Source organism: Rhinatrema bivittatum, chromosome 15 (genome assembly GCF_901001135.1).
Source record: "Rhinatrema bivittatum chromosome 15, aRhiBiv1.1, whole genome shotgun sequence".
Classification (NCBI taxonomy): Eukaryota; Metazoa; Chordata; class Amphibia; order Gymnophiona; family Rhinatrematidae; genus Rhinatrema; species Rhinatrema bivittatum.
Genome location: NC_042629.1, coordinates 62,605,631 through 62,623,565, shown reverse-complemented (window position 1 = coordinate 62,623,565; position 17,935 = coordinate 62,605,631). Strand labels below are relative to the sequence as shown.

At 44.8% G+C, this 17,935-nt stretch overlaps 1 protein-coding gene across 18 annotated transcripts in view; it reads right to left on the bottom strand.

Annotated features, from left to right (window-relative positions):
• The window catches only part of HSPG2 (heparan sulfate proteoglycan 2), a 266,429-nt gene that overhangs the window by 78,971 nt on the left and 169,523 nt on the right, over window positions 1–17,935 (bottom strand). For 15 of the 18 annotated variants that reach the window (XM_029578876.1, XM_029578880.1, XM_029578878.1 and 12 more), the window contains 10 exons: window positions 17,442–17,555; window positions 15,919–16,046; window positions 12,384–12,470; window positions 11,360–11,418; window positions 11,068–11,232; window positions 10,512–10,622; window positions 9,916–10,016; window positions 8,522–8,702; window positions 3,942–4,001; window positions 300–422 (listed from right to left, as the gene is read on the bottom strand). In XM_029578876.1, coding sequence (XP_029434736.1) covers window positions 300–422; window positions 3,942–4,001; window positions 8,522–8,702; window positions 9,916–10,016; window positions 10,512–10,622; window positions 11,068–11,232; window positions 11,360–11,418; window positions 12,384–12,470; window positions 15,919–16,046; window positions 17,442–17,555 — 1,129 coding nt within the window. The remainder of the gene's footprint in view (window positions 1–299; window positions 423–3,941; window positions 4,002–8,521; window positions 8,703–9,915; window positions 10,017–10,511; window positions 10,623–11,067; window positions 11,233–11,359; window positions 11,419–12,383; window positions 12,471–15,918; window positions 16,047–17,441; window positions 17,556–17,935) is intronic. The other 3 variants (XM_029578881.1, XM_029578889.1, XM_029578893.1) reach the window with 1 other exon arrangement.

Below are 17,935 nucleotides of genomic sequence, written 5' to 3'. Positions count from 1 at the left end.
AATTTTAGATTTGCATGAAAAAAAACAACAACTTGCAGTTCCCACAACTGTAATGAGAAAACTCTTCAAAAGTACAACACCCCCCCCCCCCCCCAAAACAAACAAACAAACATGCAAGATGTAAATTTGGTGCCTGGCAAAATCTTGCATTAAAAAGCAAACAGACTGCATGCAGCCTGGGAAACGTGGCTCGGAGAGCAGGACTTTTGCTCAGCTGTGAAATCAAGCCCCTAGCATGTACAAAGCTGAGGACTCGGTCACAGATCACCTTACCCCCATGGGGTTCGGTACTCGCCTACCTGTCCATTCCAGGGTTGGTGGGGGGTTCCCGGTGGCGATGCAGCGGAATTCGGCAATCTGACCTTCCTGAACTGCCAGCTGCTGGGGTTCAATGGTGGCTGTAGGCTGGACTGCAGTAGCAGCTAGAGAGTACAGGAGCAGGAAAGGTCAAAGAAGTTAATAAAAAAAAAATAAAAAAAAAAGAACAGCTTGCACACGCCAAGGAACACAGGAGACAGCGTGCAACTTGCATGTATGATCTTCCACTTGCAGTGCACAAAAAGCATGCTTCTATTTGGGAAAAATACCATCACAGAAACAGGACTTAACTTTAAAAAAAAATTGCTTTAATATGAAAGAACCCAAGGAAGCTATTTTGGGATGTTTATCCACGAGAGCCGAACATCTCGTTATACCTGTACATAATTTTTACACTAAATCTTTGAGCAACGAACAGCCTTGTCTAGAGGCCAAAGTTTTGTTAAGAAGGCGATTTACAGCCCCGAAACGCTGACATACACCTATAGAGAGCAAATTTTCAAAAGCCATTTACCCAGGTAAAGAGGCTGTGTGAAAACCACCAGCCCTGTATATGGGATACAACTACAGGCCCACTTCTACCTGTTCCACCTGGAGGTATTCCTGGGGCGGGGGCAGAGGCAGGGAAGGCAATGACGCACCTAGGGTTTGGAATTTTCAAAACCACACTCGTCGTTTTGGTCAGGAACAGTATCCACAGAAAAAGTGAGTGGAAGTCCATCTGGGTACGTTTTCCTGGGGCAACTTTCAAAGGGAAACCTCTGCGCAAACTTTCCCTCTGGAAATGAGTGCAAAGCCCAGAGGTAAAAGGACTTTACATGATAATGTAGTTTTGAAAATTGCACACACACACCCCCCCCATGAAGACCAGGTCCTATACGTAAATGTAACTCTTTAGTAACAGAGAGCTACAACTGAACAACGTAGAGTATGTTGCAATGTCTTTTTAATTACGGGGGGGGGGGGGGGGAATTTTCAAAGGCATTCACACCTATAAAACGTGTTACTAAAATAGCCCGGGGAAGAGTGCTTGTAAAACTGTGCAAAGAACCCTGGTTACACGCACACTTTTATACATACCTAGCAGAGGCATTTCAGGGAGGGTGGAGCCGGCACTTCTGCACGCACCCTTTGGTTTTAAAATTTATGGAGGTGATTTTCAAAAGGACTTTACACACGTGAGACTGGGCTTTTGAAATTGCTACAATATATGCAGCTTTTATGCCCATAACTCCTTTTGAAAATTTCCTTTAAGTGCGTTAAGTGTACGCCCTCCAAAAGAGCTGTAACTTTACGCGAGCGAACTGTGCGTGTACTCAGCCAATTACTCAAGGATTTTTAAAGCAAACTTTTTTGCATGCAAGTCTGCTTTGAAAATACTCTGTCAAGTCTGCAGACTTGACCACCGTGCAGGTCATTTCAACAATTCCTCTCCCTGTAAGTCAGCAAGGCTCTCCCACTTGCACTGGATTACATTCTGGGGCACTTTACTTCTGGAGATGAAGCAAAGATTGTATTTGAGGACCTTGATCGACGATGAGGCAGCGCTCCAAGACAACGAGGACTATGATAATGTGGATTCTCAATCCATGCCGGGAATTTCTCCTTATTTGTAAGCATTCATGTCCCCATTCGCAAATCTCCAATTCGTTTACCTCGCTAATGCTCGTTTGGCTTCTATGTCTTAAGAAAAATCTATTGTGCAACACTTTGAAAACAGACAAAAACTCAACAGGCATCAAAGAAATATTCTGCTGCCTCGGCACTGCCAAAATTCGGTGAGGGAAATTTCAAAGCCATTTGGGTTTTACCTTTGGAAAAAAAAGAGTGTTTTGAAATTTGCACCCCTCTATGCGTGTAAACGTTTGCACATCGTTCCAGGAGGTGCGTTCTTCTACCGGCATTCTATGGAGGTATTCCTGGGGACAGGGTTAGGTTAGGGGGGAGCTAACAACATGCACCGTTTTGTGTTTTGTCTAGAAAAAGTACCTGAAGATGAAGCAGGTGCACATCTCTGCGGGCACTTCTGACTGGGCCAACAAGCAAGGCAAAACTACTGGCAAAATTTTGCTTCCATTATTGATACAAACTCTATGGGTCAAAGGCTACCCATGGAGTGTGCACCAATGCAAGCAGTTTGATTATCATCCCCCCACCATCACCCCGTTATGTTTTACCCTAGTAATTTCCCTGTTGGATGACAGTGCCTCATTGTAACATTACACATCTATAGGGAGCAATGCAGCATTGTTTTTTTCCTTTCTACCATCCAGCTATAGTATCCCACGACAGTAGCTGTGGACCTTTCCAGCCTAATGCTAGAAAAAGACTGGGCAGGAAGGAACGCAGCAGCAGTGCCAAAGGAGGAGGAGTTAGAGTGCAACTACCAGTCTGAATCTGCTGGTTTCAATCATACTCCATGACCGCTTGTGAGTGAAACAAAACATGAAAATATGGGAAGCTAAGCATAATACATCAGATGAGTCAAGAGACAGAAGTTCGGTAAAATCAGTTTAAACTGGCCATAACTGTTATTCACCCCAAGTCACTCAATCTCATGAAGTTACATAAGACAGTAATAAGCAGATCATGTACACAAGGTGCTGACTTCATCACTGCATGAGTCTGTATCCAGACTGTGCATTTATAGGTTTGCACAAACCTTACCAAATCTAGTGACCCAACCTAATTCATTATGATTGTAATGAAGTCATAACCAGCTAAGACAAGTAACGCTGTTAAAAAAAATATTTGCATTCGTCTGTAACTTCAAGAACCACAGAATCAGACACCGCTGGCTGCAAATTGTTCTCCATTCTTTGTTTAGAAACTAAATCCTCAAGAAAAGGATTGAACAGAGCATCTTCCCCAATGCTACTGCTTTCTTGCAAGGCATGCAACGTGGTCACTGTGATGTTAAATGTTGCGAAGAGTTGATTGGTGAAGGTTATGTGAGTAAGAACCAAGAAAAATAAATTCCACAGGATGGATTTGGGCTCAGCCTTCAGGCCAGGAACAGAGAAACCAAAACACAACTGAACTTTACTGATCACCCTCACTAAATCTGCTACATTCTTGGTCAAGTTGAAGTGCCCCTTTTAGTCATTTTAAATTGATTATTTAATTGAGGGGGCAGTCAAACCCAGTCATCAAGTTTTAACCAGTCCAGCATTATAGCCTAAGGTTAATTAATGTGCATGTCAATAAACTTGGTATGAGCTGTATGTCAAATTTGTATAGAACCACTTTTGGTTATCATGTAGACTTTCAAATTTTGCAGTAGTCAAGATGGAGAGTTGCCAACTCAAGTAATATGCCCTGTATTAGTAAAATTAAGCAAATGAATGTTCTGATTGTGTTTTGTTTATCCCTGGCCCTCTGGCCTCATGTGCCCTTATGGTCAATATGAGCATGCCCTGCCTGTAGCCCTCAGGGTGAGCCTCTGTTGCATTGAGATTGAGAAGAGAGCATGCATGGGACACAAACTGGATCAATGCCCCCATGCTAGAAACGTGGAGATCGAGAATGAGGTTCCATCCAAAACCCAAAGAAGCATCACTGATGATCAGAACATGCTGGAGATAAAAATGCAGTACTGGCTTAGCCATGCCAAGCCAACTTACAGGGTCTGTGTCCTTCAAAAGTTTCATAGGGTCCATAAAACATCTGGGTCTTTGTAGGCTCTGCAAACAAGTTAATGGTTTTCAATTTAACACATCTGAAACCTGGTAGCACTTGTTGATGGCACCAGACACTCTTGTGAGTTACTCATGTTGATAAGTTTTATTGTGGGAGCTGTCAGTATGAAGTGCTCACATTTTGCTCCTTACTTTCAGTGTTTCAGTATCAGGCACTCCAGAACTACACAAAAATGTTACATATCACCCAAGGAAAGGAGTTCTTAATTTAGCTGTTTCAACTGAGGCTTATATTAAAAAGACAAAACAGAAGAAAAACAGACCAATATGTGGATCAGTCCAATTCTGCCCTGTTCCTCCCTAGTATTTTAGGAACTGGAAAACTATATATTTTCACTTCCAGGTCTACAGTACAGGTGGATCAAGAATGACAAATACTCCTGGGGGTTTATTGAGGCATGTTTCTTGGGCAGTTTTGACCAACCTATTACCAGCTGAGAGTGGTCTATCACAACTGAACAGCAGTTCAGCACCATGGACTGGACAGCTCCTCCATCTAGCGTGACAGATCAAAACTCGTAACCCATTTTACATTTTGGAAACATGCTAACAAAAGGAGATATATTCAGATCAAGACGTAAGCAGATTTAATATTATTCAAAAGAAAGCGTCTTTATTGTACAACTAATAAAGCTCCACTTGTTTCAGGAAACTTTAACATTAACTTCAAGCAACTCATGTAACTTACTGGGTACTCAGATTTCTTTAGATTTTAATTTGTAAGTGTTGGTCCTAGGAGTCACAAAATAATTTCTCTTAGTGATGGAGTGGTACAGGCTGAAGTTCTTTGGGGTTTTATATTACCACCAGCAAACAACTTCAAGAATCATTAGTCAGAAGAAAATCTTCAGACCAAGGACAGATAGTTTTCATGGTCTGACTGACGTAAGATGATACATCACCACCATAGCCAGACATGCCAAAAGGTTTTGGTAGACCTCAAGAATGGACAACTGGACCACAGCTGAAGGAGAGGGACAGCAGTTGACAATGGAGGAGTGGTGGTATATAAAGTACTCTAAACTGCATCTTTAAAACCACTCTGCAACCATGAGACAAAAAAAGAACATTTTGCCCAAAACTAAACCTCTCTCTGACAACGTTTTTCCTTCCAGCCGATCTCCACTTCAGTCAGTCTGTGTTGCGTCACCTTAATCTGTTTTCCAGAGATTCCAGGAGACAAGGCTAGGGGAGCAGAATCTGATTTTCTTAAACAAGCTGCAGAAATCATTCACATCTATGAAATACCCTAACTCCGTTAACTAACAACTTCTCTGCAGAAAGAAAATCACGCTGTGACTTTCAAGCTGCTTTCAACTGGGCTTCTCTATGATTTCCACTCCACATTGCTGCTTGCTAGACTGGTTGAAATGACTATTGCACGCATTCAGCGAACAGGAATTACAAAGTTCAAGAGTCTTTACACTTTCACACAGTAGAACAGAATATGAGGGCAGATGAGGACCACAAGGTCCATCCAGCCTGCCCAATGTCACTCCTGGTACAATGTGGTATATCTCAGTTCATCTCTGGCTTTCCCTTCAATTCTTCCTAATGGTGCATATAAGCTTACAAGAACACCAAAAGTCCCATCTTCAGACATCAAGCTCAGAATAGATTTTTTTTGTGGTTGATGTCACCATACAATAAAATCATCGTTGTCTGGATTATACGCATCCACTATAAAAAGAGCTTTGTTTTTAATGTGAACTGAGTAAAAAAAACAAAACAAAACCTGGATTTTAACCAGTTAACTAAGCAGGTACAAATAAAAATTACAGTGTGGACACCAGCAACCTGAAGGTTATACAACAGCTATTATCACGGAAGAGGCACTAAGTATCGATACCATTATGGTTCAAATCTACCCAAACCCATCCTCTGTGCTTGTGCCAGGCTTTCTTGAATTTGGCTGCTGATTTTACCTCTACCAGCTCCAATGGGAGGCTGTTCCATGCACCCACCACCCTCTCTGTGAAGAAATGTTGTGTTGTACTGTGAGAGGCTCTGTGGCTGCACGGCTACGTAAACAAACACCAGTGCTGCCTTTAAAATGCTTAATGCAAGTCCATGTCTGAAGCTGCTGCAAGCTTTTCTTTGTTTACAGTAATTAGAGCTGATTTCCTGCTGCTTTGAAACACACTGTGAACATGGCAGGGAACCCCATGTTATGCAAAGCAGGCATTGCATCACTTTTAAAATACTTTCTAGTACTTACTAAAGGGGGCAGGAGAGTGAAAACAAGTTTTCATACTTCTATGATCATATACATAGTTGGGAAAGAGAATAAACTGTGAATAATTGTACTAGGGGGGTTAAAGATGGTGATGCCAAAAAATGAAAACTAGAAGACAGACGGGAGGGTGCCAGACCAGAAAAGGAGGCATGACATTGCGTGTCACAACCAATAAGAGGGGAAGACCAGGGACAGTGACAGTCCTAAAGATAAGCGTGACACACCCATTAGGCATAAAAGACTGTGACGATAAGCTGGACACCCAAGAGCCAGCAAGCTACAGTCAGATGAATACAAGCCCGCCCGTGAAGCCTCCCAGCATGCTGTATCCACAATTTCCCACCCCTGTGCAGTGACTGCTTCCTAGGGAACCTGCCTGCAATGACAGCTTTCCTGTGTCCGACTGCCTGATTACCTGCCTGCCTGATCAGGAGCCTGATAGACTGGACAAACAATTCAGATTCAGAGATCTCTCAGCGAAGGAACTGCCACCGATCTATACACAGCTCTGCTTAGCATCTTAAACACTTATTGTTCATATCTATTGCAATCTATTTTTATTATTATTGCTAGAAACATATATTATCTCATTATAGCTAAGAAAAAATATAACCACTTTTTACCTACAATTACCCTGAGTATTCTTGCTATTTAAATAGGAATATAACAGATAGGAAATGGAGGGAGGGTAGATGAATGCCTGATCAGTTCTTATAAGCTGGTCATTAGGGGCTGCAAGGGCACACACAGGAACCCCCAGCATAGGTATAAGGAATTGGGCAAAACCTGAGGGATCTCCGAATCCACATACAACACAAATGTTTCCTTACGTTAATCCTCAGTCTGCTCCTTCCTTTCCACACAAAAAAATGTGTGCCTCATGTCCATTATTTATACCTTGGAGGTATTTGAGTGTTTCCACCACACACATCCCCCCCCCCCCCCCCTCTCTCTTCTTTTCCAGGATGTACATGATTAGGTCCCAATCAATGGGGTGGGAGAATTATTAAAAAAAAACAAAAACAAAACCCATTGAGAAAAGAATCTCATCCACACACTTATGTTATTATACGTTAGTGGCCTTCTAGATGCTCTTTTGGTTTTAAGAATGTGTGGCACTCATGTTGTCATAAATCTCCCAGCATGACAAAAGGAATTAGCAGAGCATCAACTATCCATTCAAAACAGGATCACAACATAAATACATTTAAACAATGTACAAGAAAAAAATGTAAAATAAAAAAATTAATGCAAATGCCCAAGCAATGGCACTCAGAAAAAAACTCCTTAAATTCTGTATTAGTGTGATCACATTTTGACAAGATTTTATCATTCCATTCTATATGTGCCTCAACATTTCTCAACTGTAGTATTATCACCTCGCACTATTACAGACAAATCTCCACTGCCTCACTGGCATAAAGGGTATATTTTGAAATACTACTCCAGTTTTCAAAGCATTTTACCCATGCTTGAAAAGTCGCCCACCGTGAAGCTAGCTTAGAGCCAGCACGGTGTCCCACAATGCTCGTACTTTCGGCTGCACTGAGAGGAAGCATTCCCAGGGCGTGCTTAGGTCAGGGGAGGAAAAGTAAGCCTATAGATGGGATTTTTTAACCTTTGTGCATGCTTTAGCAGCAAAAATCTACCCACACAAAAAATTGGGCACAAGTGACCATACGCACTCTGTACCACTGGCAATCTTCAAAGGGAAAGCACATCCATTCTTCACAGGGAAAAGCACATCCATTCTTTCAGTTTTAAAATTGGTACAAAACCTTTGATGAAGAAGTAAGCACTGTCTTTGTCCCAAGGCAAATAATTTAGAAATTTCCCCCATCCAAGCATGTTCAGGTGTGCCCTCTCTGGAACAGTTCAAGCATGGTCACCTACATATTCAGTCCCAAGCCAACACTAATGAAGCATCAGAATAACGCATTATGAGAAGCGGGGGTGGGGAGAAGGACAGAGGTCAATTTTGGAAACCAAGGACTCTTTCGACTTGCAAGAAGTCACGAGATTCATCAAATAACATTTCAAGCTGATTCAGAAGAGCCAGAAACAAAAAAACATGCAGCAGGATGGGGGCCCAAGCTTAGGTGCCTCACGTCACTCACTGGCAGGTCGCACCCATGAGAGGGGCGCTCTCTAATTTACTGCCATGCACAGTGGCAGTGAGGGGAGGGGAGTAGCTCCTCTTCCCTCCCTCACCCCAAGTACTGCAGGGGAAGTGCAGGGGATGGTGGGTACCAGCGGCAGGATCACAGACCTTGTACGTAGAGGGTGGCCGTGCCCTCGTCCATGTCAAACATGTTGGAGCCAGTGCAGACGTACACGCCAGCGTCTTCCAGCTGCACACCGCGGATGGTCAGGATGCCGTTGAAGTCCATGGCCCGCTCAGGAAGTTTGCCATTGTTCAGACGAGTCCACACCAGGGTGTAAGCCGGAGACTAGGAGGAAGGAGAGAAAGAACAAACTAATTTTGTTTTGATATAGAAAACCTGCGGTCACTTCAGCTGCTTCAGTGTTTCTCTGTCACACCGCCAGTCTCATCAGAATGCACTGCAGTCGTGTGCACACTTCAGCCTTTTAAGTGCTTCTCGCACTATAGCGCTTCACTTCAGCCATTAAAAGAGGAGGACAAGACAGCCTCTGGAAGGCTCTTCAAAGGCAAAATAAAATTGGTTTATCTGTGTTCTTTCACCCCGCTCCTGTTGGTAGCAAGGGACAGGATGTCTAACCTATTGTTGGAAGTGTGACAGAGAGCCAGCTGCAGTGCATTATGGGGTAATTTTTTCATAGACAGTACTAGAGAGACTCCATCGTACCCTAGAGCAGTCTACTCTTGTCACATGCCCACCATTATCTGTAAGCAAAGCTCCCAGAAGGGAGCAGGATCTCCCCTTTGGTGACCAGCACACTTTATCACAAGGTGTACATACATAGCCTAGGCAGAGCACTGGCTCAGCTTATGTGCTAGTAGTTTCACGGTTTGGGCACAGTGGCAAAGATATTTTGAAGTAACCATGGTATATAATGGCAGAAAAAGAGCAAAATCCCTCCACCTTGAGCAGATGAGCATGCAAGCTTCCACACTAACCCAACACTAGACCCCACCCCCATGCCCTCCCACCTGAACCCATCTTCCACCACCGCCCTCCACACCAGTCCCAAGCATGCCCATAATCTTCCAAAGTACTGACCTCCGCCACCCAGGCCCTGCCATCCAATTCCCACCAGATCAACCCTAAATCCCATGTCCAGTTCTCCTTCCATGTCCTACCACCAAGGTTCCCCACATGCTACACAGCCAACAAAAGCAGCAAAGCCACCATTCAAAACAGAGAACTGCCACCTGCTCACTGAAGCCTGGGCTCCAACTACAGCCACTTCATGTAGGCCACCTCACCACGCTCACTGGAAGCCCGATGCAGCCACATCATTACTGCCAGGAGAACCACCACCAATTCTCACAGGTCACCCCCATGGCTTCCTGCTGTTTGGGTTGTAAGTGCCGCGCCATGCAAAATAACCCAATACCTTCTTGCCCATAGTACACCAACCATCTGGTTCCAAATATTTAAAGAAGGCAGAAAAGGTTAAGAAAAAGAAAAGTCTGCGACTGTAAGTATGACAAGTGGACTGGTAGTTCACCCTCCTTACTTTGCTCTTGGCTGTACACACGAAGGTCACATCAGCTCCGACATGCACATTCTGCTCCTTTTTCTCTTCCACTGTGACTGTGATAGGTTTGGAGTCTTCAGCTTTATGGGAAAGGAAAAATGCAGAAATCACAAGCGGTCCATGTTGTGTCTTCCCTCTAAACATTTTTTTGTGTGGCCTGGCTCTTCACTTGAGCTTCCAAGCATTACTGAATCCCCCCCAAAACCCGTTCAGAACAGCATTCCGTGCTGAGGCCCGGCGGGCCTTCGACTGCAGTCACCAGGGTGTTCCGCTCCCCAACGATCAGACCCTATCTCCCCCCTTTTATAGTTATGGGGCACAGTAATAAGGAGAAGGCACTGATGAATCTGCCTAAAGCAGATAGGATCTCCGAGGTCCCACTAGCTCACTTGAGGGACTTATTCCTCCAGCTCAGTGGTAGAGACCTTCAAGTGCAGCCAGAAGGTTGCAGGGTCAAATCCTAAGATCCCCAGTTGGAAAGACAGGTGATGGCCCTGTGGCGTGCACAGCGGGCATGGAACGGCCATAGACCTCAACCATAAAGGAAGCCTCAGAGAAATAAAACCCTTACTCACCAGTCACGATGATCTCTGCCCGGCTGGTGTTGCTGTTCTGAAGGTTACGACACGTACAGATGTAGACGCCAGCATCAGAGGCCTGGATGATGGGGAAATGCAACTCTTCCCCTGCACCACACAGAACAAGGGCAACTCAAAACTTTACCAGCAAACACTATATAATTTAAAAAAAGACAAAAAACTGGACAAATCTAGGAGGGACATGGTATCATAGGTTTGGCAATACAGTCCCACTCTAGGGGTACAGGGACTTAGAATAATTGCCATCTTTGGAGTCAAGAAGGCATTTTCTTACACTGCTGCAAAACTGGGGTTACAGATACATAGCTACATAGTCACTTTCCGCTAGCTTAGTACAGTCAGACATCAGGCAATTAAAATGTCTTCTTTCAGGTTAAACTAGCACATCAGGAGGGATGAGGGTTTCTGGGTTGATTTCTTGTGTGCAACTCATAATTAGCTGACAGTGGATACAATAAAATACAAGGAAACATCGCCTACACATCAGGCCGTGGCACGTCTACCCCTCTCTCAGGCAGATGACGTACCGTACCTTTGGCTCTCTGCTGGGCGTTGCTCGATATGGACCGGCCATCCTCACGGGACCAGTAGAAGTAATACGGTGGGTTCCCGCTCACTTGGCACCGCAGAGACACCTCGCCACCCTGGGAGATGGTTGTTCGCTGCGGGTAAACCTGCACCACCAGAGGAGCTCGGTCTGCAGGGTTCAAAAATAAAAGGGAAGTCATGTAGAGATCAGAGGCAAGGCCACAAGGCTCCCTGTAATGCAGGTACTCGACACGTATGACAGGGAATGGATAAATACGCAAAGGAGAGCTACATACCTCCAGGCACGCACTTCTGTCCTCGGATGTTAGGGTTCCCAACATACCCTTGGGCACATCTATTACAAATTAAAACACACACAAGGAAGGGAAAAAAAAAATCATATTTTTCTTTCACAAGAGAGCTCCCTGGAGTAAAATGAGTGTATTACAAAAATATCAAGCAAAAAAAAAACAAAAAAAGAGTAAAATAAAATAAAATAAAAATGTGCACAATCATAGAATGCACAAAAAATGGTAATAGCAAAGTAATTATATAAGAGAACAAATTTAGGAACTTTCTTACAGTTTCAAAGATTCTTTTGCCAGAATTTATCATGCTTGGTCCCAAATTTTAAAGGTCCAATGAAATGCAAAAGTGTCAATAGTGAAACGCACGTAAAAGAATGACAAATATTTCATAAAACATCCTTCCAAAATTCCCAAAACAAAAGTCCACTTTACTGGATCCTTAAACTCTGGCACCAATGGTTTCCATAATTTACTGCACTCTGCCTCACCCATAATCCCTTGATCTGAAGCATTATTATTTATTGCAATCACTCCCTCTCCTGTCACACATTTCCCTCCAGTTCAAGAGGGCTTATGGGTAAGAAAGCTATGAGAAGACGACGATCCACCCATTCCTGAAACCTTTCTTTTCTGAGGTTTCAGAGAGCATGGAAGGCGCTTGGCTATCTTACTGTGCCGACACTGCTCACAGGTATTAAGTGTGCTTGGGACAGCCTGCTTTCTGGCCATCCCATGAAAACCATGTCTGAAAACAGTAAGACATCCCGACGCAAGCTGCATCTCTTGAAATGAAGACCAAATCATAATTACAAGGTCGCTGACAATGATTTGCCCCTGAATGTTTTCAATTTTTTTTTTTTTTAACTCATAGCCAACCCCTGTCCCAGTCATGATGACAGCGATCACGACTCCTCAGCACCAAAGCAAGGAACTACAGTGTTATTGCGAGCCTGAGCTGCACTGGGCCTCACGCTGTGGGATTTATAGAGAAGACAGCTGGGGGTTCACTTACCGCTCACAGTACTGTCCCGTGTACCCAGGCTGGCAGGCCGTGCAGCGGTAACCCCCTGTTCCTAAACTCTCACAGGTACGAGAGAACCTGAAACAAAGCAAAAAACAAAACAAAACCCAAAACATCATAATCTGCGTCTGCAGACAAAGACCACGAGACCCTCCTTGTCTCTCCATGTTCTAACACTGATGGCCCTTACTTGTCCCTAGACTTCCTCGAATTCCGATATCATTTTTGCTCACAACAGCTACATTGAGAGGTGGTTCCATGTATTTGCCACTCTTTCCATGAAGAAACATTTCCTTAGGTTACTTCCAAATCTCCCCCTTCCTTCCTGCCTCCGACCATCACCTTGCGTTCTAGAATAGGGATATCCAATGCCAGTCCTCGAAGACCACAAGTTGATCTCCTTTTTAGGATGCTAAAATAAATGTTCTGATATATATTTGTATACACTTGGTCTCTTTCTTCTTATGCTCCTTCGGCCTCAAGAAACCATGGATGTGTGGCCTCTGAGGTCTTCTCAGTCTTTAGGTAAAGCAGCACCTTCGGTGACTATAAGACCCCTCCATGCAAACATGAGGCTGTGTGGCAATAATGGTGCAGAAGGCAGACATAGACAGCTCTTTCCAACTTTTCTTTTTTAAACCCTGCAAGCTCTCTTGTCAAGTCATCATTTATGTAGTATCTGCTACTACTTTGCTCTCTTTTCCCTTTGCTTCTAGCTCACTTTTTTTCTGAGATGTGTCTCAGGGATACACATTTCTGCCTGAGCACATGCAAAGGATCTTTCTTCTGCAGAGGACTGATCACAAGGTCTTTCTGCTCCCTTGGTGGACAGATCAAGAGGAGTTTGGGTTTTTTTTTTTGCTGCTTTACAGTGGACTGATCCTGCAGTTTGGAGAGGCTTAGATTTTTGGAAGAGTTTTGGAGTGACGTTGGATTTTTACTGTTGAGACCCTGTGATCCAGGCAAACCCCTGGTCTTGAAGGGCTAGGTTTCCTATTTTCACCTTTGTACCTAGTTAACAGCAAGGGGTGAGCATTTCTTGGGGATAAGTTTTGACGAGAACTTCTGAAGTATCTTTGAGACCAGTTTTTCTTGAGCTGTGGACATCGGAGGTTGGCTCTTTTAACCCATGGCCAGTAAACAGTGGGTGAGACTGCTGATTTTTTGGAAAAGGACGGTTGGAATACATTTTTCAGACGCTATTGGAAGATCAGTGGTTTTGTTTTCCTCCTGTTTATGGGGAAGAGATAGTGGAGACAGAGGAGGCTGGGTTAGTCGGAGGATGAAGAATGGTTAACAAATACATCATGGACAAAGAAACCATTGCTTTCCTGGTTATGGCTTTTATCTTGCTTATTACGATCTTTACAATACTTTTGTGGCTATCCTTTTTAAGTTGAAGTAAAGATTTTTCCAGTTAAACACTAATAGCTACCTCCATGTTTTCTTCGCTCTAAGAGAAGATCAGCTACTGACCCCCCCCCCTATGGGAGGGTCTGGACTGAGTTGCATTACTCAGTACTGAATCAGGAGCCCTGGAGTTGTAAGCCTCTTCCTGGCCAGGTGAACCCGGCAACCTAGGAGCTAAAGTGGAGAAGACAGAGTAAGTGATCCAGGAACTGCGCAGCATCCCAGCTTCATCTCCCCACTAGCGAACCGGGGGTCCTTGCTACATTAATTTGTGGCATGTCTTTCCAACAGAAGAGTTCAACGCATGCAACAGGAAGAATTTAAAGATCATATCGGTCTTTTATCTTGTTTTTTGAAGGCCCTGGTGGAGTTCATGATTCCAGTGACTGCAGTCTTAAGCATACGTTTCCCAGGTGTTAACATCAAGGTCAAAAGCCTTAAGGTCTCACTTGCAGACACCCCTGCACTGTAGGCACAGAGAGCAAATTGGCCTTTTGCCGGAGGCTTGCTGTCCATGCAGGATGTCTTTGGGGAATTTTGCTGTTCTTACGATGCTAAAGCCAATGGAGGCGACTCTGAGAAAAGTGGAAATAGTAGAAATATGAGGACACTCCAGGACTTTGAACCTTTCAGGCGATGTGAAGGATGCGTCGCAGGCAGCACATGTGGAAACCATACAACCTCTCTCATGATATGAGCACCGTATCCATGTCTCACCGACAAAAGAGAGTACAGACAGACACAGATTTTAGCACGATCATAAGTTTAATGCTCTTACAAGACTTTTTGTGGTGATAAGTTTTTCTAATTTGCAGATTTAACTCTAAATTAAGTTGGAAGTTGTCTGTGATGCTGAATCCTAAGTATGTAAACTTAACAATTTCTAGTGTGTAACTGTTGACAAGCATAGAGGGGAACTTGTCAACATCTTCTCTCATTACATCTGTCTTCTGAGTAATGAGGCGCTTGAAGACCTGGCATGCTTGGGAGAAATGATCCATGAGAGAATGGAGACAGTCTCAGCAGCATTATCAGCAAACGACAGGTCTCTGAAAATATCACCTACTCTGGTTTTGCTCAGAGTCCCATCAGATCTTGGGTGTCGCGATATTTCCTCTGTTGTTGACCCAAAGGCACAACTTAACAGGAGATCAAAGAGCATCCCAAACAGGGTAGGGGCAAGGTTGCATCCCTGTTTGACTCCACGGCACATGCTAAATGCCTCCAAAATTGAGTCTTTCATGTCATTATGGAAGAACTCAAGCTGAGGCCCTTGGGAGAACAAGTGATCTTTCCAGCAGCTGGAACCGAAGCTTTCTTCTGCCAAGGCCGGATTTAAGGTTTTGGCACCCACAGGCCTAGAGCCATGGCTATGCCCCTTTGGAACGGCGCCAGCACATGGCTCTAATGCAAGTCGAGGCAGTTACCTGCGCCTAAATCCAGCCCTGCATTCCGTCTATGAAGTTGAAAGGCTTAGTGAGATCGATGAAGGTGATGCACAGTGGATTTCTCTTTTCTCTCTGCTCTCCTCCTGCAGCTGCCTCAGGGAGTAGATCCCGCTGGGGGTCAGTCACTCAGTTCAGAAGCCACATTTTCAGCAAGGATCTCGAGTCCGTTTAGGACAACGCGTGCAAACGGTTTGCACATCATTGCTTGGGAGGGAGATACCACAACATCTGGTAGTCACCGCAGTCAACCTCGTCCTTCTATAGGACAGTGATGCTGGCATCCTTCATATCTTGGGGACCCATGTCTTTCTTCCACTAGACACAAAGGAGCTGACAAAGGTGTCTAAGCAGCAGGGGACTCCTCGTTTGCTAGGGAAAGCAAACATGGGTCTAAGAGCAAAGTTAATTTGTATATTTTGGTTACCTTTCCCTTTCCTAAAATAAAAGACCTGGCCATGGTCACAGCTCTAGAATTTCCTTCCCAGAGAAAAATGCTCCCCCGTGACGTATTATTTATACCTTCAAGTTGTACGAATGTCAAAAGGAAGACAAAAAGAGGCAACAAAAGTCCAACTCTCTCATCCCTTCATCAGGAGATATTTAACAACGGGAGACGCTTTGCCCTCCCCCTTCCCCCCCCCCCAAGGAGCTGGAACAGGGTCACGTACTGATTCTCCACATCAGTCAGGGGGCAGGCACATGGCTGGCAATCTTCGGGGGTCCCGGCGCTGGCGTCACCATAGAAACCAGGGGCACAGTGCTCACAAAATTCTCCAACCGTGTTGTGTAAGCAGTTCTACAGGGGAAGGCAGGGAGAGAGCAAACCGTGAGACATCATGTCAAGTAGCCAGCTGCAATTACTCCGACCCTGCTCACAGAGAAGGAAAAGTCAAGCGAGCAAGCGGCAGGCACTACTTTCTTAACGCAGGAACGTCATACGCTTGTGAGTAGCTTTTCAGGGCCAAAGCGGAGCCACAAACGTACTGAAGACCATTAAAAATCGAGTGCCTGCCGTCTGCGTGCCGACCTTCACTCCTAGGCAACAGACATTCTTTCTGAAAATTTGGTGCAAAATCCACAGACTTTGCCCCAAAGTGGAGAATCCAAAACCTGTTCCCCTCAGACAAAACAACAACTATGTCAAATAACAAAAGGCACCGTTCATCAGCAACCCCCATTCGTCAACAGGCTTCAAAGCTTGTGGAAGGTCCCCTGCCACAAAGAGCTTACTTAGCATGCGAAGGCTCGGGGAAATTACAAGGCCAGAGTGCGTCAGGGGTGGGAGATCAGAAGCGGAGTCGCTGCTTTCCGCATCGCGAGCTTACCAACGATGCTACATAGCCCCCATGTACAGGGGCGCACTTCTAGCGTGCAAATCCAGTCACTGCGGACCTGAAGCAACATACATTTTGCTTCACTTAAAAGCCGGACGGCCTGCAAACTTGCTGCAGCTTGCGACAAAACAATCACCACAATTTTGTTTTCCTGCAAAACGCAACGGATGCAGCAAAACCTTCCGTGGACCTGCAGAAATGCAATCTGTGGTGGATTTTGCCACAATGGCAGCGTTTTTAAGAATTCTTGTACTCAGTGAAGTTATTTTTGAAGCGATTATTGTGCAATGTCATTGAGATCTTCACTTGCTGTCCTGTGTTTTTGGATTGGACATTTTTAAGAACCACAAGGTCAACATTCAAAACACATTGAATGCTATTTAGACAGAGAAGCAGGACTTGTGTGGCTAAGTAGCGGCCACTGAATATGAGCCCACGTTCAGTGGCTGCCACTTAGCTGCATAAGTCTCTTATTACGGCTAAAAGGTTAGCTGCTTAAGTTGTGGGTGGATCAGGCGGAGTGAGTTAGCTGTACAACTTATGCAGCTAACTGCAACTATTCGGACTTAGCCACATAATTTGTATGGCTAAACTAGATGTGCCATAGCTTAGACTTATCCGGCTAAGTGCTCAATTACAGTATATGCAGGGGCATAGCCGTGCACTGAATATACATCAGCACTTAGCCGGCTAAGTTCTACCCGGCCAGTTACTTAACCAGCCAGTTCTGAATATCGACATGCACGAGATTTGCAAGCACAATCTGATATCCATTGATCTTGCAGAACAGTGGTGGATTGCTATGTAAAAATAACATTTTTGGCCAGGCTCACATGTGCTCCTGCGGAAGCACTTACCGAACAGGCGCCCGTCTCAGGGTGGCAGGAGTCAGAGTGACCGTTGCACTCGCACATCTCACAGTGCCCGAGGTAGAGACCGCCCCCGGTGCGCGTGTAACCGGGAGCGCAGTCCTGCAAGGGAAGGACACGCCGCTTAGCACGGGCTTAGGAGCCACCGCGCACTCTTAAGAGGGGTGTGGACAGTGGGGAACGAAACAGACCTTCTCCCCCCCACCTCCCCCACCTCCCTCTTATCCTTCCAGGAACTGGGATTTCTTATGAAAATCATGGCAGCGCCTAATGGAGGAGCAAAGAGAAAAAAGTCAATCACACAATAGAGAGGTGGAGCCAAGGACTCTCACCACAAGAGCGAAGCTGGAGAACAAAGATTTCATTAAGAATCTTCAACATTTTGCAGTCTCTCTCACTCCCCTGGAAGAGAGATCTTTGGTGCTGGGCCATCTGAACAAAAGCTAACAGGACTGGGCTCTCTCATCAGCGATATCTCTTAG